This window comes from Galleria mellonella, unplaced genomic scaffold, assembly GCF_026898425.1.
Source record: "Galleria mellonella isolate WM207_F2 unplaced genomic scaffold, CSIRO_AGI_GalMel_v1 utg537, whole genome shotgun sequence".
In the NCBI taxonomy this organism is placed as follows: domain Eukaryota; kingdom Metazoa; phylum Arthropoda; class Insecta; order Lepidoptera; family Pyralidae; genus Galleria; species Galleria mellonella.
This window is the reverse complement of record NW_026442112.1, coordinates 4,530,552-4,557,721: the sequence shown is the minus strand read 5'-3', so window position 1 is coordinate 4,557,721 and position 27,170 is coordinate 4,530,552. Positions and strand designations below refer to the sequence as shown.

Below are 27,170 nucleotides of genomic sequence, written 5' to 3'. Positions count from 1 at the left end.
CTAATATTACTTTACCGCGAACATTCAAACACTTAAATAATTATTACCAAATTTTCATGAATATTGAACAAGAAATTTCATGATAATTACCAATTTTTATATAATAAATATTATGAATTCTTGTTAACTCGATATAAAAACCCAGTGTTTTTATAGTTTAAATCATTACAAGTTAATAAACAATATTAAGAATTTGAAACCGTCGTCACTCAAGTGGCAAAAAAAGTTTTTAATTTCAAGTGTTTTAAAATAAAGTTGGATAAATCCAAACTTGCTGAAGTGTTTAAATGTGAACCATGGATTGGGGAGTAGCACTTTACTTTCAGTATTTGGCTATCCTTTGTGCATAAAGGTTTTCGAAACTATAATGTCGTGAGTAACTATTTATTGTTAGTTTAATAAAAATTCTTTGTATATTAGCAGCCACGTGTGTTATATTATAGGTCTATTTATATTTTTGTGTTTATTATTATATGAATTGCAGTGAAACACAACAAAGCAGACGGCACATATACCCAACTGCAAAATTTATGGGAATTTCTTAAAGATCATAGGGAAATTGCAGTTGGGTACAACAAGTCTGCTCAAGCCCGAGAACACTCGAAACAGATGTGGTTAAGAGTTGCATCTGTATTGAATTCTGTAGGTGAAGGCGCTGTTAAGTCTGGCCCCGAATGGTCTAAGGTATGTTCCAATAAGGTTTATTCTCTTAAACATCTTTTTATATTTTTTTTATAAAATTTTTTTCTTCTAGTATTGGGTGGACCTCAAAGCTAAAATAAAAAAAAAAAACTGAGGAGAGATTAGTCAGACAGGAGGAGGTCCATCAATTTATGAAGAATTGTCAGAAATGGATATAAAGTTCCTGTCCATTTTAGGAGACTATGGTTCTGGATTACCTGGTGTACAAGTGCAACCAATTCTGATAGAAGTAAGTATTCTATGTATTTTATTTCAGGTACCTATATCCTTATTTGTTTGATATAATGTTAAGTACTGAAAACAAAATATATCTCTCAAATGTACCCATGCAAACACGTAGAAGTTTAATATATTATTTTATAGTTATGTCACTTTATTGAGAAAATATTCATTTATGTTTCATAGGAACCGCAACCTGCTGCTTACAATCCTTCCCAACACAGCACCAGTGAAGGAAGAAGTGAGGAGGCATATTGGTTAAATGTTGACTTAGAAGGAAATGTAAGTATTTAATGATAAGTATATTATGCACTTAAATATTTGTAAATGCTTAATTACTATTATGAAATAATAATAATTCAAACATAAAAGTTATAATTCTTTGTGCAAAGGCCTCCTAATATAAAATTATTTTTTTATTTAGAGTGATCTTACTACTGCAGTATCGGGACCTAGTGATACTGGTACAAATACCGATAGTGGTACAACCCAGATCATAGAAGTACCATCGATATCATCAGCCCATATTATGGTGACAGAAAGAATAGAATCACCAAGACCATCAACATCATCCATTGATATGCAGAGCAATGTCCCATCGGGCATTACTCAATTTGTTGAAGGAAAAGTACCAAGAAGGAGGCGTCGATTGCGACGACGTCACGTGTCCATTGCAGAGGCAAGGGAGCAGTTGATGGCAATTTCCAGGTCACGAGCAGAAGCAGAGTTAGCCAACAGTTCCATAGAACAGGCTGTTGGTATACTCAAAGAAATGTTGGATGTAATGAAAAGGATATGCTCAAGGTCAGTAATAAAAAAATGGTATATTTTTTTTTTCAAGTAAATTAATTATTTTGAATAATAACTTTATAATTTATATCACTTAATTTAGAAAACAATATTAGCTGAGAAATATAGGCAAAAAACTTAGATGTTAATCTTTTCAAACAAAAATAGAATACAATAGAAATAATCTTCATTCATTTATTTAAACAATAATTTCAAACTAAGTAAACTAAAAACAAATGGTTAAACAGATTCTACTTAAGTAATATGTAATAGAAAAAGAGATAATTCAGTTTTGTTGAAAACATAATAGTGTACAGTTGTAAAGATTTTGTATCTATAAAAATATGAAATAATAGATTATGTATATATAACAATGATTGGTATTCCCATATATATTTCAACACTGCATACATTTTTAACTTCCTAAAGCTACCGTTATTTATCAACATTACTAAATTTATCTACTAAACCAAAATAATTTGTTTTCAGTGTATCTGATGAAGTGCAGAGACTGGATATACCAACTTGCAATTCACGGTTTTGTCGTCCTACTGGGTCTTCATAAGGTACTACAGATTTGCATTAAGGCCTCTTGTTGGTTCTCCTCTGCAGACAGATCAGGTATTGATAAACTGGCTGCATTACAAATATTGTGCAAAATTATACACGCATTTGTAATATAGCCAGCTATTTGAGGTTGATAATGCAACACTCTGTGAACTAATAGACAACGAAAGCGAGCTTTTAAAACACCTATTGTTCTCTCAATAGTATATTGCTTTCAATGTAGCTAGTGTAATGAGCTTCTGGTGATTCTGGTGCTGCCTCCAAAATTGGCGTCATCATAGTTTTTCTTAATGGATAACAATCCCCTGTAATAAAGACCATTACTTATTGTAAAATCAATTATATTATATAAACATTTAAATACAATTATGATTTTATATAAAATTAGTGATCTAGTCTGATTTCGCATGGGTAGATAGAATTTTTAAAAATTATATATAGCCTATGTTATTTATTGACAATTTGTTTCTCTATAGCAGAAAATTTTTTAAACTCAAATGATTTTAAATTAATCCATTATAAATAAACAAATCTTTCTTCTTTATGTTATTAGTATACACATAAATAATTACGTATTTCTTTAATATTACCTAAAAGCCATATTGCCTCTGATGCACTCAAATTTTCTAAATGAGATCTAAGGGGGTGGTTATTCCAGATAAAAGAATCGTGGTTGGCACCAGGATGACTTGCATCAACACTGATTATATCCATATCAGCATTACAAATCTGATAAAGATTAACTTTTTTATTTTTTTATTGCTAATAATTTTATATTCGAAAAGTTTCCTAATTTATTATAATAAAGTATAAAAATGAGAGAAATACCTTTTACTGAAAAACAATTAGATATATGTTTAATTATTGTAGATATGAAACTATTATATTTCTTATGTATGTCACCATTTTCTAAAAAAAATAAAACAAATATAGCCAGAATAAGTGCTTTGTTGTACAAACTATTTTATATATTTATATTGTAATTATAAATCATTTTTCTTAAATCACATGTATAGAAAAAGTTACAATTTTATTATGTTAAAGATTATAATTAAAATGTAATGGGCTAAGTCCACTTTTTATATTAAATCTTTTAATGTAATTTAAATTATGCACAATAAAGATTTTACAGTCAATACAATGTAAATTCTGTATCTTTTATTTCAATATAGCTCATACTATATTATAATATGTTTTATTTTTTAATTAAAATAAAAAAAAGAATAGGTTATTTTAACTAGCTACATTATGCATATAATTTATGAATCTTTTGTTTAATTTATAGTGGCAAAACCACCATGAAATATATATATATATATATATATATATATATATAAACATTTAAACATCTTTATCATTTACTAAGAAAAATGGAATGGTAACAAAAGATAACCAGTGAAGGGTGATAGATGAGAATGAAAACAGGTCAGTTAGCCCATCATGATGAATTCATCAGGAATTAACCATGATAGTTTCTAAGAACCACAAGGAGGTCCATTCATCTCCATTACTAACAATCCCTTTCCCCCACTAAGTAGGTAACATAGGTAATTTGGCTGCAATGAGTCAAATATTTTAAAATATGTAAATCATAATTAAATTTTACATTACCAATTGAACATTTATGATAATTTTTTCTGCAATAATACCTTTCTTCATGTTCATTGGGTCTTACTATTGCAATATGGGAACAATCAATGCATCCAATCACACCAGGAATAAAATTTTTCATAAAATCTGAAAGGTAAATAAGGAAAGAAAATAAAGGGCATTCTGTGTAAGTTGTCTGAAATTCATGATCTCTTGTAACAGAAAGTGTTCTTGTGTGGCTTAAAAATATAAAAAATACCTTAACTTATTTGTATTATCAGTATTTTGGGGAAATTTAATGTATTTATTTCTGATTTCCAAATTATTTAAAGCAGCTGTAACCTCTGATAATACAGAAGAGACAGTCTGCTGCGCAGATTTTATCATTGATAAGACGTTGTGCATATAAATACACTGCTGTTAACACCTGAAAACAAAACAGTTAATTTATTAAAGATCTAGACTAGAGAAAAGCAGAACCAGTAGATAACAATATATATAATAAATCACAACTACCTTTGTTTCAATGCTTAAATCATTGGATCAAAAAATACTCCAACTCCTCACACAGATCTCAACCAAATCTGGTGATAATCTAATAAAAGAAAGTTGTAAATAAATAGGTATTAAATAAAACCTGTCTCTAAGATTTGTAATTGTGTGATCTTTTCTTATGATTGTTTGTGTTTATAATAAGTTTAATAATGAATTTTTTTAGAAAAAACAACTAAGGGTTTTTATCTATATAAGACTATCCATTAACTAAAACGACTATTATAAGTAGAATATGATATAAATGTATAATATAAATAACAGTAAAGTATTAATATTCATTTATAAACTCTCTATCCTCCAATTCGAAAGGGTCATTAATTTGCCTTAACCGACGACGCTTATTTCTTCTCTCCATTCGGTATACACTCTCTAAGTATTCAAACAATTCGTACTCGTCGCACATCTACAAAAAATTTTAACTTGGATTATGATGCAACTAAAATAGAAATAGATAAGAGTTTTTTTGTGTAAAAATATGAACCTTAAAACCACTTGAAATTTATAAATTCTGGCTTAATTCGTAAAATGAAGGGTCACTTGAACTCTGAATGTCTCCCACAGAGCAAGTAATTAATTAAATCCTTACAAAACCACTACAAATATCAAAACAATTTATAAAAAGTTACTCAAGAACTAACTTTTTCAACATTGCTTTATTTGACATTAGAGATGCGTAAGAAACGTTTTGTTGCTGTCAAAGTTGGCGTCATGGTACGAATTGTTCATATAAAAAAAAGGTGAACGGTTTAGAAATACTAGTCTAAATAGTCTTGTAGCAGGCCAGCTATAACGCGGTCATAGTACGTTTTAGCAGGACAGTTGAATTTAAGGCCTGCTAAAAAAGCTTATAGTAAGCCTGCTGTACTTATTTTGTGACTATACTGTGCGCATAGACTTAGAATAAATAATATTGCGATAGAATCTTTAGAAAGAATAAAATTTCTATCCCTTTTTAATCTGTGAAATTATTATTTATTAACATAATTTTTAACTTCTTGATTTTTATATTTATCATAAAATATTTACTAAAATGGTTTTATCGAAATTATAATTTTAATGATTTTATTGAGATCGTTTACAAGATACCACTATTATAAAAAATCTTGTAAGTTTATTAGCACCAACTAATTCTTAAATAAGTATCTAATAAATAGTTGTTTTTTTCTCTAATTTTACCTATCTCGCTTTACAGTAATAACAAAGCGGTACAATTATTTTTCAATGATGTCCAATACTACGAGTGAAGACGACATTACATGGAGCGGTGTTCCGATTTCTGAAATATTAGGCTCCCAATCACCTTGGGATGCCCCGGAGTTTCCTCTGGTGTCCCCATCGTATAATCATGCGGTGTTATATCATGTATCAAGTGATGGTAGCATACCCACTGACAAACCACCCAAACCACATGTTGGTCAAGACAAATGGGACCAAGATCATGTGAGGATGCCATGCTCCAGCCACAGTTTATATCCTGTTGAAGATGTAAGTACACTCTTGTTGATTGTTTTGTAGACAGTACAACATGATCCAAAATGGACATATTTAGGCTTTATGTTGTAAAAAATATAAAGTCCATTCAAAGTTATCTATAAAATAATAAATAATTTAAAATAAATTTAGAAAATTATTTTTAGAAAGTTTGCCCAAGATTATGTTTGTCTGCTATTTCCTAAAGAACTACTGCAGCAAATTGGAATTGCTTTTCTTTGTTATATTTCCTAAGGTCTTAACTGGTGTATATTTAATCTTGAAACATTAGAAATGGTTTGTTGTATTTCCTACTTCTGAAATTCATACATTCAAAGTAGCGAGTAAAAGTTAGAAATGAAATAAAGGTATAATACCAGATATCTTTATCTTCACTATGTTTATCTTTCTTTTTTTCAGAAGAATGGTAAGTCACGGTTAAAGAAAAGATGGGAGTTAATTCAACATGCTTTATGGAAGCCAATACGCAATAGTGAGCAACTAACCAATGCTATATTGTCATATAATACTAAGTTTAAAACTATTTGGAAATTCCGGGCTTTACACAAATTTTTCAATGAAGTGAGTATCAAGTTAGATTATGCTTTCTCTAGCTTTTTCTATTCTCTATTTTTCACTGTTGAGTTTTGTGTTGTAACTATTTTTAAGCATATATTATTATGTGGAGAGGTGAGAGAAACCTTTAATATATTTCCCCAAAATATAAAATTTTTTGTATGAATCCTAAATTTTTCTTAATTTTTTACTTACTGTATGTACCCAATATGAATCACCTTTATTTATATGTATATTTGAAATTACAATTTACCATCTTATTCATAAAAACTTAAACCAATTTTAAGTTTTTTTTTTGATGGGTGAAAATTTGAAATTATAGATGAGAATGAAAACAGGCCAGTATCATGATGAATTCATCAGGAATTAACCATGATAGTTCATAAAAACTATATTGCTAGCAATAAGATTCTCAGTCTCCGTTATTAACAATACTTCTCCCCCCAAAATTTTAAGTATTACACTGTTTTAATGTAATAATTTATGTGTAATTAGATCGAAGAAGCTTGACTAGTTTCTGGATCAATTCATGATCCTTAGTTATGAGCGACTGTGATGCAAGCATGAGCCTGACTGTATGCTTACGAAACTATTAACAATAACTGTTTGCTCACTTTCTTTTAAACTTAAATTTTAGTACAAAAGTAATAGACAAAACAGTTTAATAGCTAAAATAGATTTACGAGGGATTTGATATTTTATGATTAATATTTTATATTTTATTTTAAATATATTTCTCTATTTTCAGTACTTAGAAGAGGAAGAAACCCAGTACTTTTTTGATGTAACTTTGCCGGAAATAGCAAAACTGGTGTTGGCATTACCAAAACTAATACAAGCACCCATACCTTTACTGAAGTGAGTTTTAGTATACATTTTGTACTATTTGAGAAAATTATCTATGTTAAATTAACTTCTTTACCTTTTCCTGATACCATAAAGAGACTACAGACTAAACCGTCTTTAAAAAAAAAGTTCATGCTCACTTTTTTAATTTATCCGAGCAGTAAGTACTGTAAGTACTTAATATTATTCTCAATTTCGTGTATAATATAGTATATGTCATACATGTGTAAGTATATTTGTTATTTATATTTATTCGTTTATATATGTAATTTTAGTATGTATGTATATCAATAATTACTAGTACCGCATTCGAGTATTCTGACACTTCCCTATGGTTGACTGGGTTAGAATGCTTTTAGCATTAAGTCGTTATGTACACATATTTGTACTAATGAATAAATAAATAAATAAAATATTGATGTTTCAGGCAGAACATGAACCACTCAGTGTCCTTATCTCAGCAACAGATCTCCAGTTTATTGGCGAACGCATTTTTCTGTACATTCCCACGGCGGAATACTTCCAAGAGGGCCTCCGAGTATGCCTCATACCCGCATATCAACTTTAGTTCGTGAGTATACCTTGTTTTGTGGAATCCAATTATATTTTTTACGTGATTATTGTTACAATTATTAACGCTTTGCTTACCGGGAATTTCGTCATGATTGAAATCTTTGGAATTAAATTAAAATTTTATTCTTTATTACATTTTATACAAAAGGTTATTGAAATGTAAAAATAAAATATAATAGTGCACAAAGGCGAGCTTATCTCCAATAGAGATTTCTTCCAGCAAACCCATAATGAGAAAACTGACAGTTCATTAGTAGTTACAGTCATACATGTTTAAGAGGTCGGTGGTTATGTGGTTACTCGTGTCATTATAGGGGAATCCGACTCATGTATTAACAGTTCCACAACTTTGCAATTAAAATACATTTGTATTAAAGCGACTTACCAAATTATACGTCTTTACTGATCAATGTTCAATCCACAACTGTCAACTGTTGGTCGTTACTTCTAGTTTTTATGTCGACTATTTTGGCGGGTAAATAATTATTCCGGAAATGACAAATCACCATTTTGCAGTTAAATCAAATCAGCAACGGTGGCACTTGACAACGGTTATGTTATGATACAAATATAATAAAATATTGGTATACTAAATGTAAAGATGCTAACACATGTTTACCAATCGACTTAAATGTTATTGTTAAAAATAAATAAATAGTCTTTACAATTGAAAAGACCGATAGGTATAAATATATAAATAAAAATATATATAAATAAATACATATAAATAGATATATATTATATATAATACACAAATATAATAAGTACGAACGTCAGCATTGTGAGAGGTAATAATTCTTCAGACGCGATTTGAAAATCCCAAGGCTATTTCTAATTTCATGAGGAAGTGTATTCCATAATCTAATTGCAACCACAATAAAAGAGTCTGAATACGCTTGACCAGAATGAATCGGAGTTCGCAATAAAGAACGATTAAGAGAGAGCAATACTAGTATTGCTTTCCGCTGAATACAGAAAGTTAAACCGCTTACGTACTGGGGGGAAAGGGATAGTTAGTAATGGAGTTTGACAACCCCATTGCTAGCAATATGCCTTATTAGGTCGACTTCCACGTGGTTCCCCCTGGAAACCATCGTGAACAATTTTTGTTGAATTCGTCACGATGGGCTAACTGACCTACTTCATCTCGTCACCTATCATCCTTCACTGGTGCCCCGCCGGTGTATACCGATAGCGCGGGTGGGGTCACCATTCCATTATTATCCATAAAAAAAAAAAACCACTCACGTACCTACACGCTACGCTGGTGCAATGACCCGTCATCCGTCAGCAACGTTTGGATATGAAAAGACGAGTTAACTCATTACCAGTTAGCAAAGTGTTAAATTGTGTTTAACATAAAAAAAAGACTTCATATTTGGCAAAACCAGCTATTTTGATTTAAAAAACTGTATTACTGAATTGAATTTGATGAAATTGTTAGTAATGAGAACTCCCAGTCCCATTGCTAGCAATATACTCTGTCAAGTTGACCTCCACTTGGTTCGTCCTGGAAACAATTGTGCTGAACTCCAGGTGTCTTCATCACGATGGGCTAACTGACCTGCCTTTTCATTCTCACCTATTACCCCTCACTGGTGCTCCACCAGAGTATACCGTTAGCGCAGGCGGGGTTACCATTCCAATATCATCCAATAGGGGGGGGGGGGGGAAAGGGATTGTTAGTAATGGAGACTGAGAATCCTATTACTAGCAATATACCCAACCAGGTTGACCTCTTCGCGGTTCTCTCTGGAAACTATCATGGTTGAATCCTGATGAATTAATCATGATGGGCTAACTGGCCTGTTTTCATTCTCATCTATCGCCCTTCACTGGTGCTCCGCCAGCGTATCCCGTTAGCGCAGGCGGGGTTACCATACCATTTGCACCCATCTAAAAAAAAATATCCAATAAAAAAAGAAATATTATAACTCTTCTACACATTGCTGTAAAAAGCTGATGTTTCATATTACATAGCCATAATATTGTTACAGGTTATATGAAACTACTCCTTTGGACTCTGTTTTGGAGAAGCTCAAATGCATCTGTCACTATTTCAAAAGAGTCACTGAAAAAGGTAATATTATTCTTGTGTAAAATTAGTTATAACTTATTTTTTTTTCACATTAGATAGATAGATAGATAGATAATTTATTTGCATTACAGCACACATTATAAGATATACAGATATACATAAAAAGCGAGATAAAATAAATGATTAAAAAAATACATAAAGCCAAGTACAATTTTTCCTTTTGTGTATGTGCCATAACAATATAAAATGATAGATAGATAGATAGATAGATAGACAATTTATTTACATTACTTACAGCACACAAATTACAATAAAAAAAAACAAACATACACGTAATACACAGCAAAAGAGACAAAAGAATAAAAATAAAAAAAAGCACAAATAAAAAAAAATAATACAAAAACAAAATACATAATCTAACAATCTCCTTTGTTACCATTCCTTCATGCGTGTGCCATAGTAACACAAAATGGTCACAACTCAGTTTTTTGCTTCGCCCTCAAGAGAGCAAAGCACTGTTATTCTGTTGTGGTCAAAGGGAATAGAATAATATCTCTTTGTACATAAAATATTGTTTAGTTTAAAATAATGATTTTTCTTTAATGATAAAAATTGAGCAGCTCGCATTTTGAGATATATCGCACAGTAGAAAATATGATAGTATGCGAGTTGTATATTTAATTAAACTGCTGCAGTTACATAGGAAAAACCATGGTAAATTATTCATTGATTGATTTTAACAATGTGTGTGTTTTCACATTTAGTAATTATCTAGACTGTAAAAATAATAGCAGCGTGGACTGGTGTTGTGGTACAAGGGGCGTGTGTTGCAGTACAGTGCCGAGCGGCGTGATGACGGTGGTGCGGCGCGCGGTGGCACGTCCGCAGCTGCCCGACTGGTCCAGCTCGCAGCAGCTGGTCGCCGTGCCGCTGCATGTCGACAGCGCCGCCACTATCGAGGACATGCACGGCCTCATACAGCTCGACTTTGCTAACAAGTTAGTTGTTGTATCAGACGTTAATATCCTCACTGCTGAATATAGCTGCTTGAAGTCCACAAGCATGTCCCATTAGTATTTCAAGCGTAAAGCAGTTATGTTTGCATGGTTTTGTTATGGTTTGAAGGGTGGGATATGGCAGTGAATTTACAGGGTACAGAGGAATAACTAGAGTCCTCAAAAGTGGCAACGCATGGGGGGTATCATGGGCGAAACAGTATACTCTGTTATGTCCACAGTACTGTTCATGTCTATAGGCGACGGTTATCACTTTCAGCTTGTTTGCCATTCTGAATTGTAAAAAAAAAATTGTTGTAGTTTATTTCTTAAAGATTCCATAGACTATTTTATTCTTATACACAGATTTCTGTCTACTTTACCCTCCTAAATACAATTTGTTGGATTGTAATATTTCTCAGTCGATTATAGACAAAGACATACAATAACTTTTTTTTTTAACTTATTTTTTTTTGTAGATACCTCGGCGGCGGCGTGTTAGGCTATGGCTGTGTACAAGAGGAGATTAGATTCGTCATATGTCCGGAGCTACTCATTTCCATGCTCTTTACGGAAATGCTATTATCCAATGAAGCTGTGATTATGATTGGTAAATGTCTCCACGTTGTCTAAGTCTTTCTGTAGAAAAATAGGTAAAAAATGAATATAGTTCCATTTGTATCTTCCTTTCTTAATAATATAATAATAATACATATACATAGGTCAGGAATTTAAGGATAAATAATTTTATTCACTTTTGTTATGAATCAATATGATAAGGAGAGAAGTTTGTTTGACAGCTTCTACGAATTGTTTACTATATATACACTAGACAGCTGTATATATATATATATATATATATATATATATATATATATATATATATCTGTGATAAATCCAGTAGTGATTATTTCAATGAGTGATAATGAAATCATAGCCTAGCGTGCGTTATCTGTATACGTTTGCGGGCTATCAGAGAGGGATGATTGGTGCAAATGAAAGTAGGCCAGTTAGCCCATCGTGATGAATTCAACTGGAATTAACCATGATGGTTTCCAGAGAGTACTGCGTGGTGGAATTTGTTTTTAAACACTCCCCCCCCTCTCACCCTGTCAGTGGTGTATGTACAGTGAACGTTTTATATAAGCAACTCATTTGAACTAATTTCAATAAAACAAAACTAATTTTTTATTGGGAAAAGGGGAAAAAGGAGTATAAAAATACCGTCTGGAAAATGTTTTTATTTTTTTTACTAACTAAGCTGAGTACAATAAATGATATGTAAAGAATGTTGCGTATAGAGAGGTTGCTTATATAGAGCGTTCACTGTATTATGTCGGTTATTTTTTTAATGGATGATAATGGAATGGTAACCCCACCCGCGCTATCGGTATACACCGGCGGGGCACCAGTGAAGGATGATAGGTGAGAATGAAGTAGGTCAGTTAGCCCATCGTGACGAATTCAATAAGAATTGTTCACAATGGTTTCCAGGGGGAACCACGTGGAAGTCGACCTAATAAGGCATATCGCTAGCAATGGGACTGTCAAACTCCATTGCTAACAATCCCTTTCCCCCCTGTATTATGTCGGTTGGCGTGGTGGCAGGGTGCGAGCGGTTCAGCTCGTACACGGGGTACGGCAGCTCGTTCCGCTGGGCGGGCGCCCACCGCGACCGCACGCCGCGGGACGGCAGCGGCCGCCGCCGCGCCGCCGTGCTGGCCGTCGACGCGCTGCCGCATGCTAGCCTCGCCAGCGAGCTGCGACCCGCCGCCATCCTGCGGGATCTTAACAAGGTCACCACATTCTCTTTTACTGCTGTTACGGCTTTGTGTCGTGCATCTCACTCACACATTCCAGCGCGTTGTCTGTGACAGCTGCCACCTTTTATAGCTTTAATTTTCAGTACAATTACGATCGTCTTACCGTAGATAGATAGACAATTTATTTACATTACTTACAGCACACAAATTACAATAAAAAAAACATACACGTAATACACAGCAAAAGAGACAAAAGAATAAAAATAAAAAAAGCACAAATAAAAAATACAAAAACAAAATACATAATCTAACAATCTCCTTTGTTAACATTCCTTCATGCGTGTGCCATAGTAACACAAAATGGTCACAGCTCAGTTTATTGCTTACCGTATACCCATCCAGGCAAAAATAACTAGTAGTGTATTTCAAACATGTTGAACAAACCCTTATTCACATCCACGAGTATAGGCATGTTATAATTTAGTTTTCAATAAATACATACACCCTTGAACTGTACCAGATAAGATTTATTGTTGTCAGTCAATATATTTTTGAGCTTATATAAACGGGTTAGAAATCTTAATATCGCGTTGTAGCACACAAATACTAAAATAACAACTCCATCTAGTGGTCAACATGAGGAGTATTTTTGTTGTTGCCATGGTTACAGCATTTAACTCGATACGGATTACACACACGTTTCTATGATTAATGATTTGGTTTTACTAGCAGACCACTTTTCAAATAATTAATCAGTATGTTGATAAATTGTTTTTGAAAATTAATTATTTGATTGGTTATATTATTATTTAATTAATTAAAGTAAAACTATTCATATATCAAGCATTAACTGTCTAATGAAAAATAGGTTTTCCCCATAAAGGAGGTTTTGCTTGTAATTGTCATTGCTTGGTAAAGGAGTTGACAGCCGCAGTGTTAGATTTTTGGTAATGTTTACAGAGGGACACTACTTCCCAAGTAATCATTCACTCATTTACTTAATCATTCTTTTATTACCATTAAGTTTTTTTTAGTCATTTCTTACGACACCCACAGGATACGAAAGTGTGGCTCACTCTATGCTAGGACCATATAGAAAATTAAAGTGAAATTACAGGGTATAGAGGAATAATACCTGAGTCCTCAGGAATGGCAACGCATGGGGGGTATCATGGGGGAAACAGTATACTCTGTTATGTCCATGGTACTGCTCATGTCTATAGGCGACAGTTACTACTTTCCATCAAGTGGGCCGTCAGCTTGTTTGTCATTTTAAGTAGTATAAAAAAAAAGTTAATTTTTTTTTTATTTAGAATATTTGTTCTCTATATTGACCTGATTGAAGAAGAACCAATAGTATTATAAAGATATATTTACTTGTAAGACAAAGGAAACAATGATCTTGTTTAATTTAGGCGTGGGTGGGGTTCTCGTTCAATACGTGCGAGGAGGGCGGCGGCGCGCTGCAGCGGCCGGGCGTGGCGACGGGCAACTGGGGCTGCGGCGCGTTCGGCGGCTCGGCGCCGCTGAAGGCGCTGCTGCAGCTGGCCGCCGCCGGCCGCGCGCGCCGCCCGCTCGCCTACTGCAGCTACGGCGACCGCGCGCTGCGCCGCCGCCTCGCCGCGCTGCACCAGCGCCTGCGCCGCGCCCGCGCCACCGTCGGTGCGACCGCCACACGCCACGTGCCACGTTCATACCGCACACCACACTACAACACGCGTCGGGGGGGGAAAGGGATTCTTAGTAATAGAGACTGAGAATCCTATTATATACCCAACCAGGTCGACCTCCTCGCGGTTCCCCCTGGAAACTATCATGGTTAATTCCTGACGAATTCATCATGATGGGCTAACTGGCCTGTTTTCATTCTCATCTATCACCCTTCACTGGTGCTCCGCCAGCGTATCCCGTTAGCGCAGGCGGTGTTACTATAACATTTTCACCCATCAAAAAAAAAAAAACATGTCACGCGTCGTATCTACCAATCTATTTTACTCTACAAATTGTGTGTATTATTGTATATCTGTGTAGAGAGACGCTGTGACGCAAAGAACTGTACGCCCCCTTAAGGGGGCTTACGAAGACGTCTTCTTAAGCAGACGTATAAATAAATTCGAAACAGTTGTCGAAAATGACAGATACAGTATATTGGATAAATTTACAAAGTAGGCTAAATATCTAACAAACACCTTGTACTATACCTCACACCACAATAATTATTTATTTATCCTATTTCAGGACAGCTGTATAACTACATCTTAAAATTTGCACGCACCGCCGACGCGGACATGGCGAATTTGTACGACTTTATCGAGCGTACGATTGAGGAGGACCAGAATGGAATGAAAAGCAGTACAGAAAGTGTGGTTAGTGTTTAAATGATCTAACTTTTTTATTTTATTGCCGTGTGGTTCCAGTATAAAAAGGGTAACTCCTTTTTTCCCGAAGGTGTCGTAAGAAGCGATTAAAAGAACTTACTGGTCGAGAGATGAGCAGCAGCGTTCCCCTTAAAAAATCATCAAAGGCTAACAGCGATTGCCATTTCGCCTGTCTAACGTGACAACTAATGGCGAGGGGAACGCCTATGTGCAGTAGTGAACAGTTAAAATCTAATAGGAGACTAGAGGAACAAAACACGACACCTGGTCAAGAGAATAAAAACTGTGAATGTAATTCTTTACTAAATTGCTCTGCTTACAATAAAATTAATAATAAAGATAAATATAATTTCAGATTGACCTGGGCAAATTGGAACAACCAGAACTGTCAAGTTCGTTAGAAAAGGAATTTCTAAACAATTCATCCGACTTGTTCTCACAGGACGAAGCGGATCAGAGTTTAGACGAGTCTAAGTCGAATCAAATGGATGTAAGCGTAAAAGGTTCTGAACCTAGTACGAGTGATTGTAGAACGGTGTCATGTGACAACAAAATGGCGGTTGACGAAAACAAAATGGTGGCTAGCGACAACAAAATATCAGCTAGCAACAACAAAATGGCGACTAACAAACGCGAAATGGCGGCGAGTACTTCGAGTAGCACGTCTCGATTATTTGATGAAATGGAGAAGTTTGATGAAAACAATGGTAGGTTAAATTTAACCGACTCACACATAAGAACATTTAACCAAAGTGCTAATAGTGGATTAAATGATATGGACATATCAATGGATTGCGAGGAGAAAATACAATTGGATATATCAGTAGAAGCGAAAAAGAAGATAAGTAAGAAAATTACGGATTACTTTAGTAAAAAAACCATTTGATGAATTTGTGAAATAATAAATTATTTTACTTTATTACTGTCTTTTTGTTTTCAATCAACGACGTAGTAAGGACGGGTGTTATATATTTTAATTTTTGTATCTTGTATACCTGTAACTGGGTTCGTAGTTTCTTAAAAGGTAGACAGATCTCAATATGATATTTTCACTTGAAATATAATTGGCTTTAAGCATAAATTTTAATTATGTTTAATTAAAATTTCCGTGTAGTCGTGAATTCTTTAGAATTTTTCTTTTTCTCTTCGACCCTTTTCTTTTTCGTGGGTGTTTTGTGAGGTGACTAAGCGAACTTAATGGTCGGGGGATGGGCAGCAGCATCCTTCTTAAAACATCACTAAAGAATTGGCAACCGCAGTTATGGCAATTTGTATTTGTACGGAGGGATAACACCTGAGTCCTCAGGAATGGCGACGCATGGGGGGTATCATGGGTGAAACAGTATACTCTGTTATGTCCATAGTACTGCTCATGTCTATAGGCGACGGTTACCACATTCCATCAGGTGGGCCGTCAGTTTGTTTACCATTCTAAGTTGTATAAAAAAAAAACAAACGTGACAACCACTGGCAACACCCCAGGGGAGGACTGTTTTCAACAGTGGACGGTTAACGGCTGATATCAACATTAAAATTAAATTTCTCCTAGTGTGATAGTATCTGAAATGAGCTATTATTTACCTATATCCCACTTTATAACTGATGGGAAATGAGTTGGTAAAATAAAGGAGCGTGTTGTAGGTATTGTCTTCAATCTATCTAGGAATTGAGGGTAGGCTTCTTAAATTTTCCTTCACCGAATTCCCACAGGTACTATCTTTAATCTATGCTGAATCACTTCACCCTTAGATAAATAATTAATTTAAATTCACAATAGAAAAAAAACCTATCCTTAATCTATGCCGAATTCAATTTATCCTCAGATGAATAACTAATCTGAATTCACAATATAGAGTATTTCGGGTACTATTCTTAATCTGTGAAATCTATTGTATGTGAAATATTTTTCTAAGAACAAGGAGTTTTATTTTTCCAGCAAGGGTGCAGAAACCAATTATTTATTATTCCGTAATTATTATATTAATTAATTATTATTATATTAACGTATAGGTTGTAGTATAGGGCTATAAAAATAATTGAAATTTCGCTTGTTTTCTATTTCACTTTTACTCTTAACATTAGTGATCTATTCGCATTCCTATTCACACTTAACGTAAAAAGATTTACTTTTTCAATTTTGGCAAGGATCTAGTATTGCCAATTATATCAATAACAAACAGGAAATGAGACGGGATTTTAAAATGGAAAGGATTGCGCTATTTGTGATTATGAAGTTATAGTTTGATTATTGAATTGAAATTCTATTGTAATTCTCATGGCATTTGGCCTCCTTGTAAATTAAAAAAAAAAAGTGACAGGAATTCCAAATTCAATTGTAGCGGGAAAATGAAACACCCTCCTAATATAATTAAAATTATTTATTATCCTTCATCATATTTCTAGCATACTAAACGTAATAAGTGTATAATAATAAATAATTGAATAGTAATTTAGTTTTGAAATATTTCAGCAATATACATATTAATAACTCGATAATATGTTTAAACGTTCATTAACTAAATTAGACATGCAAAGTAGGCGAATTATTATTGTATTAGTTCCATAATAATGTGTCTACGTACGTAGTCACCTTTGGCTAAGTAAGTACATCTGATTATGCTAAAACTAATAAGTTAATAATTTCAATAAATTAAAAACGATAAAAAATAAAATAAACATAGAAAACAATTAACTAGCGACGCTCCAAAAAATTGTGATCATAACTCTCTTATTTTACAAATCTTTGGCGAACTATAACAACATACGAGAATAAACATTTCAATAGCTAGCTATCAAATGCACTGAAGTTTTTAAACTGTTCTGTTCATTTACATTATCTGAATATATGCAAGTATAAGGGTGAATCCACATCTGACCACGCCGAAAGAGTCGCTGTCCAACGAAATACCGGATTCCGTTGCACGTAGTAATCGATTCGATGATTCGATTACATGAACGGTGCGTAGTTGGGCACTTTATGATATCGAATCACCAAATCGGTTACTTCGGCATTTGATTTTCGAATCGTAGCGATTAGCTGGATCCTACATCAATTAGTTACCGACTTTTCGTAAGATTGTATATAAACAATTATAAAATTCGTCGCATTCGGTGCGGACAGATGTGCGTACACTCTAAATAGATAATTATACAAAGCCAGAACAGAACGACATCGGTCTATTGGTATTTGTACATTACAATTTGCTGTGGTTAACAGTTCGGATACACGTTCCTTTTGATAGCGACAATATTGAACAGGTACGGTTTGGCTAGAAACTTACAACAGATTGTCTAATGATTAGTTTTAGTGAAATAGGTTAGAATCGGCATACATTATAGTCAAATTGCTTTCAATATTATGCGAGTATATTTTAATTTGGCAATACAAATTTAACAGAAAAAATATGCCACTAGATGGCATTGCACTCAAAACAGATTAACTCAAAACAGATTGTTTAATTGTCAAATGTTTTGACATTTAAATCTGTTTTTTATTACATTATTTTTTTAATTTATAAAATATAATGGAAAATAATAAACTTACAAAAAATATTAAAATTGCGTAAAAATTTATTATCTTAATATTTTATTGGAAATAAAAAGATTTTTATTTCCGAACATAGTGGTATGTACTGGACAATACCACATAATTACTATTATAATTATTATGCAAGCAAACAATAAAAATATTACATTTAGAATACAATATTTTGAATTTCAACGAACGTGCGCTAGCAGCGCCGACTAGTGACACTTACTGGAACCTGACTATAATGTGCGCCGGTTCATAAATATCAATTCCTGAACGCCTATTGCACGTGTATCCGAATGAGGACTATATTAGCTGTATACGAGCTATGAGTAGCAAACTCGCCTTTATTGTCACAGGCAAACGGATATTAGTTGAAGGAAAGTGCACTTTATATCGGTTTGTTTTGGGTTACAGTTTGAATATCTGAATGTTTATTGCGTAAGCGAGTTTGACCACCATAGTTGTTAGTGCGGAATTTAAATTCAATTTTATTATAATACAATTTTATATGTTCTGTATAGCTTTTTACACGATAGACTTAATTGCATACATGCGAAAGTACGGTCAGCAAAGATAGGTGTATCGTTATATAGTAGAATGTCAAAGTGGCCAGGAAAAAGTCAGAGATATTTTCCTTTCTGTTATGAAATATATCGGGCACTTTATTTGCCAACCGTACATCTGTATGTCTGCTTGTATTACAATTGTTGAATACAATCTCCCAAGAGTTGTACCGGTATATCTTATGAAATAGATTTTTATTTAGCAAAAGCGGGTAACCGCCAATTTGAATATTACTTTTATTGGTAACTATTAACAATGGGGTCGATTCTGAAACGCCATTCGATAACTATCGTCTCTAAAACTAAAATTTTAATTTTTAATTACAAAATCTAATAATAATATATTTAAATCAATTCTACGACCAAATATAAACCAAATTTATAAGACGTTTGAGTTAGAAGTGCTTTAAATTTGGTTCTTGGGTGGTCCTTAACATAATGTATTTCCTAAACTATCAATATAAAATTTTAGAGATAATCTTAGGGTAATAGTACTTCAGAATCGAACCCAATATGACACTATGGGTGACATTCTAGTCCTTTGTGGGAAAGGAACGTAACAGTAGAACGGAGGGTACGATATTAATATATAGTAGGTTTGGACGATCATTACAAGCGTATATCACAGATGCCTTCTCAGGCATCCCAATGCTAAGCTATAATATGTACGTAAACAGCTATACTCTCTGTCCCTTGCTCCGATTATTCGATAATCCGAGTCGATATCTCAAGAATCGATTCACCGATGTTTCGTGATTGAAACCTGTTATTATAATTAATATTCGATTGTTCTCGAGTTATCGAAATGTAAAATCTAATAATTCCGAATAAAGGTGTTCGTTTACTATAACTATTCCAATATAAGTTATCCAGAACAATGTATGGGACATACACGAGTATTCTATTATAGGTCCATGTATTTTTTGGGCTTGGGCGACTGAGGCTGGGGGCAGATATATGTAGCCAACTTTCATGACTTCGTAACATTACGATCGGATATAGATTTTTCTCTTGAGTGGGCCAAAATTTCGATTTAACGTCAAGTTGAATATATTTAGATGAATCTATAGCTCTTGTTGATGGTAGACACTTGACACTGTAGACACAATAGATATGAGAACGTTCAAGTTTCACACGCAACTTAAAATGATCACAATCGTATAAAATTCTCATACGTCGTGAATAAAACTCACAAGAGTGTCTTTGAATCTCAGCCCATGCAAGCTTATAAGAACGGAAGGCATGTCAGAAAGGCAAACGAATATCAGAGTAAATATCCCAACACGCTCCTTCCGATCCCTACGAGATCTCCGTCGCCCGAACTATATTAAGTTTATCAATTAGAAATTCGGCTGTTACCAATCTAAACTGTTAATGATTATGATTTTCACTTAGCATTAAACAGCGACACCCTGTCACCCGCCCGAGATCGCTCGGGGCAAAAGGCTAGTAAGCTCCTAAAGATATGACGTCACATTATGTTTGTATTTACAATCGAGTTAGGGGCAAACTACACGTGCACGGTACTGGCAACTGACGTCCGCTACACCAATACCTCACGATCAACTACTGTTTCATAGCGTCCAAAATTATCAAGAACGAAACCATCGGTTACAGAGTAATTAATTATACACAGAGATTTCTTTACACGGACGGCGCGAATTTGTTTCTGAAACTTGGAGTGGCGTGCGGCTGCCGGCGGCGCCACTCCTGCGCTTCGGTAATTGATAGCTGAACTATGACGGTTACATCGTCTATCTAAATCATTTAATCTCATTAACTTGCTCTTACTAAGGTAACTTTAAACTTCTAACTTAACCAAACGGTTATACCATTCGAAACTCGTGATCTACCTGTTTATACCAATAAATTATCTCACACTTAAATTTAATGTATGCATCTAAGTAAATTATGGGTGAACATAAATATATCATTAGATTGGAACAGCATTCTGGATAACTTATGAAAAATATGTGACACCATAATTTCGTATAACCGTTGTTTAATGCACTGTTAACTTATTTTAGAAAGGTTACGAGTACAGGTTAACGTGCCGCCGCGTGGTTACAGCGACACGATGCGGGAAATAAAAACGCAATGGTAACGTAAGTCTCCCTAAAACAATCGTATATAAAATACGTTCCCAGTTTGTCGTACGTAAGAATCGATTAAAGTGTGCTTGAAGCTAAACTATGCTAAGCGATAGAAAAAATAAATAACAGAAAGAGATATGACTAGACGTTTTGTTTCATTACTAGGTTCTACAATTCATAAAAGCACTATGCGCCTCTCTCCATATTTTATTATATAAATAGATATATATATAATAATATGATTAATTATTCCGAATCTAATGTTTGTTCTTTCTCTGATTAAAATATTGGCATTCATCTTAGTAACTAACATCGAACGGTGTCAGTAGCCCTGTGTGTGTGATGTGAGTTCGCGGGCGACCCCGCGGCGCCGCGCGGGCCCGCACGGCCCCGTGCGGCGCCGCGGCGCCCACCATCCGACGGTCTATCTACCTACGCCTATATAACGATCCGCTTCGTCTCGCATATCATTTACAAATGATTCAAACGTCCTTGAGTGCATCGAGAATGTTCAACGTGTACGCGAGCGCTACGACGAATTGTAATTAATGCGAACGATATAAATATGTTATAAAACTTTAGGAGTTAAATAGTTTTAAGAAATTCGATTTCGTAATACTAATAATGTTATCGAACTGTGCGTGCGGGTAGCGAGACGTGAACGTCGCGTCGTGCCGCTACGGCATTTCGGGCTTTGTCGCCTGTTCCACAGGGTAGTCATTTGAATATTGTATTGGCACGTGTCTAAGCCGAAAGAAGTTGCAGGCGTTATGGCGTTTACTGATTAGCAAAGGCCCGTTAGTTCGCTGACGAGCGACGCGCACGCATCACCCGCAATAAGTATGGCACGATGATAAGTGAATGAGGATACTTAGTAACGCAAATCGCTTTAATTTGGGATGAGTATGTCGACGGGTGTTAGAAATAAACAGCTAAGCGCCTAGTGTTCGAGACTTTACAAGCTGACGATTTGAAGACGTGTATTGAGCGTTTGCAGCGCGACTTCGGTCACAGTACTGGGCATTGACACGTCAGGAGACGCCGTTTTGCCGCGATGGTGGTACACCAAAGTCACTGAAAACAAGCTCATAAATCGTCAGTCGAATAGCCACCGTGAAAGAGCTCTTAGAGTCGCGCGGTACAGTAATGTGATGAGGATGAGTCGGTACGCTACGATAGTACGAGAGAGTATAAAAAGTCGCGACAGACTAGTGAGTGGACCCGAGAGAGACGCGGCGCCCCGGGAGCGCGCCGCCGCCGGGATGTAGTACGACGAATCGTAGACTAAGTGAGAGAGTCGGCAAAATCTGCCTACATGAAAAACATTTAGATACATTTAAATAATTGCAAAGCATACCCTGTATCCTAGAATCACTTTTATGGGCGATTGTTTATACATTCAGAGAGGACTCATTAATCTATTACAAACGTTCGCGTCACCGCAATATATCTTTAGGGAATTTAATTTTAATCAGTATAAAGATATAAGTACACAATATTATTAATTGCCCGGGACGGTGCCACCGCGCGGCGGCGGGCCCCGGGCCCCGGGCGTTTACTTCTACATTACCCACGAGGTGATATTATCGATAATCGATATACTAAGTATACGTGTTCCGGTTTGGCATCGATTAATCTGTAACCTAAAAGCGCGCGGCGCGGGCGTGCCGCGGCTCGGCGCCGCGCCGGCTGCGGCCCGTCCGCGCCGCCGCCGCCGCTCCGCTATCGTCAGCGCTTGCACTCCACTCATCAGTTCGACTCGAGCTCGGCCTTTGTGCGCAACAACAACCGCTGACACCATCGCTATTGAGTCACGTCTACACGTATGTACATTATTTTTCTAATAATTCAGGGTCGCCCTTTGTTCCGTAACGGGAAACGAACGATCGACGAAGCGATACGTCGATACCGTAAAATTATTTCGCTTAAAGTTTGCAACTTGGTGTTTAATCTTATGGGACCTCGTGGTATCGCCTCAAAGATCCGTATCTCCTACGAAGCACCGTCTACGCAATTTAATCATATCCCGTCGCGGCCGCAGCGACCCCTACTTTGTGCTTTTAACATGAGGCCGGCTCTACAGTCGGATTACAAAACGAGACCACGTCGACGAATAATCTAAAACGGTAACATAATAAGTACTATAAGTAAAATAATGGCATCCATGAACAAAAACGACGCTAAAACAATTTAAAAAGCGTAACAACGTATTGCACAATCGTGAGTTTAAGAAAAAGAACTATACACACTTAAACGACAATTTTTTCATGTATATCATTTTATACATTGGCTTACTCGTAAATCAAACGCCTAAAACTAGAATACTATATCAATATAATATAATTATTTGTGTAAATATAAAATTCTATGTCTTGTGGTGAGTGTAATATTTGACTAGAGGCGGGCGGCGGCCGCTAGCGCGCGGCCGCGCTGCGACATCGCTGCGACCTCGCCGCGACCCCGCTGCGACCTCGCCGGGCACAGTCGCCGCTGCGCCGATAAAGAGTTGCCTTCTTCAGCTGATGCTTTTCTTATTTTTTAAATATATATTTTACACTTAATTTAGATTTAAGTTGCGACTATTTTTGTTTACAAACTGCGTTCATTATGGACAAACAAGCATGTATTATAGTGAAGTGTTTGCGAAGCGGGCAACTCTCGCGCGTGGCCGCAGTGGGCCGCTTCACCGCCAGCACACAGGGGCTGGAGCCCGCCCGCGCGCACACAATATATCTAAGGTATCTCAGTATCATTTTATATTTATATTGGTACTTTTTGATTATGAATCTATTTTTGTCTGTATAGAAATTACACTAGTTTTGTAATCTGTTTAATCGCGTACCAATCACTGTTGACTCCCTGGACGCAGTTCGTCACAGTTATTGTATTTAACATCTTAACACGAATAGTTTTATATATGTATAGACACACACACGAATGCACAAAACAAAAGTTGGGGAAGCACGCTCATGAATTGACGTCGCGTTGGAGCGAAGTATGGGACCTCACGCACACCACTGCAAACAGGCAACCGTCCTAGGTGTCCGTTGATAATCAATCGCATCATTCGGAAATTTAGAATAGGCCTCGGACCTTGTAGGGGATTCCCCGAGATTCGTGATATTTCCTGAAATTTTTCTGTTTATGTATAAAAATAAATTGTTTTATTCCATTATATAATGAAACTTCAGAAAGTATCCAAATTCGGATAGCTGCATACGATTGCTGTGTATGTCGTGTTTCCAATTGTTGCTGCCGACTGTGTTCGGAGTGGCTACCTTTTATTTGCGTACAAGGACATTTAATATTTTCATACGTTACGGCACATATGTGAATGAGAGTGGTGTGCGAGCGGATCCGTAGAGCGCAACATAGATTATGCAATAGAGATTAACGGCCTGTACAGTCCATTATGTTGATATTATATTTTTTTTATATCACAGCCCATTTGGAATTTACAACACATAATAACACGATCTTTCGAAACGAAGGCCTAAGTATTCGGTCTTATGTTGAAGTGCACTTTCATTTGTACACAGCGTTAAATACAAACATTTAATTTTGTTAACAACATCATTCACTAACATGTAGGTTTGTGAGCTGGGCGTACCAAGTACAGACAGACTGCTTCGTGTAGATATTATGTACAATGTTGTGTATTGTCTGCGTGTTCGTGTCGTAAACGGCTCGCTGTGTTGTTTGAGTGAGACGGAACGCACGTTTCCATAGTAGACATACAAAATAATAGCAAATCGTGATGTACAGACGTTTAGTTTAGAAGAGAACGGCCGAGAGGGCGCTCGGATGTCACGTCTCAGTCAAACAATCGAAAGATAAAGAGATGCGCGATGTCGCGTATAGGGAACTGTCGTGTGGTACACCCCGCGTATTAGCTTACCAGACACACACATAATATAATTTAACAAAATATAGGACATATATACTCCAATAGTGATCTATACCGAGCACTTATATTAGTGTGATCATGTTCGGCGGAGGGAGACAACAGTGTCCGCGACGAGCCGGGCGCCGCGCGAGCATCGCGCCCACGTCAAACGGAACGTCGACCTGCGGCCGGGCTGGGGCCGGGCCGGGGCCGGGCTGGGACCGAGCCGGGGCCGGGCCGGGACCGAGCCGCACCGCCACCAGCGGAACAACAAATTAGAACAGATGCTGGCGCGCCCCCGGCGTCACATTTTGTTGCAATATACAATAATTAAAATACATTTTTTCTTACATTTTCAACTTACTTAATAAATTCAGTTTGGCTTAGTTCAAGCAAATAACTAGTTTAATAAATTTATGTTAAAGTTTCAGTTAAACGTTAAGTACTTAGTAGTAGAAGTATGATTACGAATGACAAAATTTTTATAACGTGTCATTTTTTTTTATAATAATAATAATAATTTAATCAAAGTTAATAAATTGTATATATAATAATATAATAGAGTAATTTAATGATTAATCGATAATGATAAGAATGAAGCATTCCTACGCGCTGATTTAATAAATTACTTTAACTAATTTAGTATACTCGCCGAGTGGGCTTGCATAATTCTTTAGATAAGTATGTAGGTAATGATATTCACTATACAATAAATGTGTAAATTCCTTGGAATTGTTGATAATACGCGATCACGTGCGCCGCTGGCGAGGGAAACATTCCAGCCGCCTCCTGGGGACAAAGGAACACATTGAGAACGCAAATTTTGGCACGGTAATAGGGCAAAAGTGGGGCAATGAGCCTTAAATATAAACAGATCTGCTTTCATCCTCACCGATCATCACTCACAAGTGCTCCGCTAGCGTATACCGAGAACAGAGGCGGGGGTTAGTATTCCATTTTTACCCATTAAAAAATAAATAATCTTTTGTTCTATTAGGAAAACGTAATATACAGGGCAATCATTAGCCTACCTTAAGCCCTTGGACTAGTTTTTGATGACGCTCCATCCCTTTATGATGAAAAAAGGCTGGGCACTCCTGGGCGGTACCCGACCATGCGCCCCGGTCTAATGCCAGTACTGCTTTTATAAAAAGATAATACTCACCATGGGCACGTAGTGGGCGCGCAGGGACGGCGTCTAGGGTTAGTAAGGCCGGTTAGCATCCTTGGGCCGCTTCAGTTGCACTTTCAGCCGCTTCATTCCTATTTGGAAGCCGTTCATCGCCTGGATAGCTGCCTGGGCCGACGTTGGGTTGTCGAACGATACGAAACCTGTAACGTTGACGAAAATAAAAAAATAAAAAATGCTTTTTCTTTTCTTTTATATATACTACTGAAGTAGCAAACAAGCACACGGTCCACCTGTTGGTAAGCTGTCAACGGTTGTTGGCACGCTTTCAATTCCAGAGCCATTACGCTTTACAGATCCTAAAGAGATATCTTTAACTCTTTTTTGAGGATTCGCGTGTAATAGCTGGAAAATTATTTACCGTCTATTATTAGAAATAAAATATACTTTTAATCTTGGATACGTGTGTTTAATACGTGTACCCTCGGCAAAAATTAGAGCAGAAATGAATGACAGCCAGTCTATTTATTACTGCCCTCTCCAAAAATTATAAATACAAAAATAATGTAACGGATACATGATCGAATCAACTGCAATACTTAAATTCATAATTAAAACAATTGACATTCCAATAATCTCATAAGCATTTATATGGCAATATTTTATTAACATTGTATTATAAAATATTGTATTTATTAAAATAATATACTAAGATTTAATAATTGAATTATAACAACGTCAACAACAATCAATTGACTATCTATTTATAGTATTAGTAAATATGTACGAGTATTTGTATTGTAAAATCTTTATTGTTCATAACTCAGATTAAAACTGGTAAATGATTTAATATACAATGGCGGACTTATCCCATAAAGGGATTTCTTATTATCTTGTATTTGTATA

General features: G+C 35.5%; 2 protein-coding genes across 2 annotated transcripts in view; one reads left to right on the top strand and one right to left on the bottom strand.

The window, feature by feature from the left end:
* The first annotated feature begins 5,218 nt into the window (after positions 1-5,218).
* Positions 5,219-15,980, top strand: LOC113512277 (poly(ADP-ribose) glycohydrolase-like). Its single transcript, XM_052898715.1, has 12 exons — positions 5,219-5,527; positions 5,615-5,907; positions 6,313-6,474; positions 7,217-7,326; positions 7,742-7,885; positions 9,885-9,967; positions 10,764-10,923; positions 11,400-11,530; positions 12,529-12,716; positions 14,099-14,345; positions 14,922-15,049; positions 15,417-15,980. The coding sequence occupies exons 1-12, from the start codon at positions 5,479-5,481 to the stop codon at positions 15,945-15,947; spliced, it is 2,226 nt and encodes a 741-aa protein (XP_052754675.1). The 5' UTR covers positions 5,219-5,478; the 3' UTR covers positions 15,948-15,980.
* A 1,441-nt stretch (positions 15,981-17,421) lies between these two features.
* LOC113519268 (CUGBP Elav-like family member 3-B) overlaps positions 17,422-27,170 on the bottom strand; it is a 981,529-nt gene continuing 971,780 nt past the window's right edge. Inside the window, exons 12-13 of the mRNA XM_052898765.1 lie at positions 26,301-26,467; positions 17,422-25,924 (exon numbers count right to left, since the gene is read on the bottom strand). Coding sequence (XP_052754725.1) covers positions 26,340-26,467 — 128 coding nt within the window. The 3' untranslated portion in view covers positions 17,422-25,924; positions 26,301-26,339. The remainder of the gene's footprint in view (positions 25,925-26,300; positions 26,468-27,170) is intronic.

Excerpts from the sequence above, each read along its gene's own strand:
- LOC113512277 (XM_052898715.1), top strand. The coding sequence starts at position 5,479 with ATGATTTTATTGAGATCGTTTACAAGATACCACTATTATAAAAAATCT. Across the intron at positions 12,717-14,098 it reads TCCTGCGGGATCTTAACAAG|GCGTGGGTGGGGTTCTCGTT; the intron begins GTCACCACATTC and ends TGTTTAATTTAG. Across the intron at positions 14,346-14,921 it reads CCGCGCCCGCGCCACCGTCG|GACAGCTGTATAACTACATC; the intron begins GTGCGACCGCCA and ends ATCCTATTTCAG.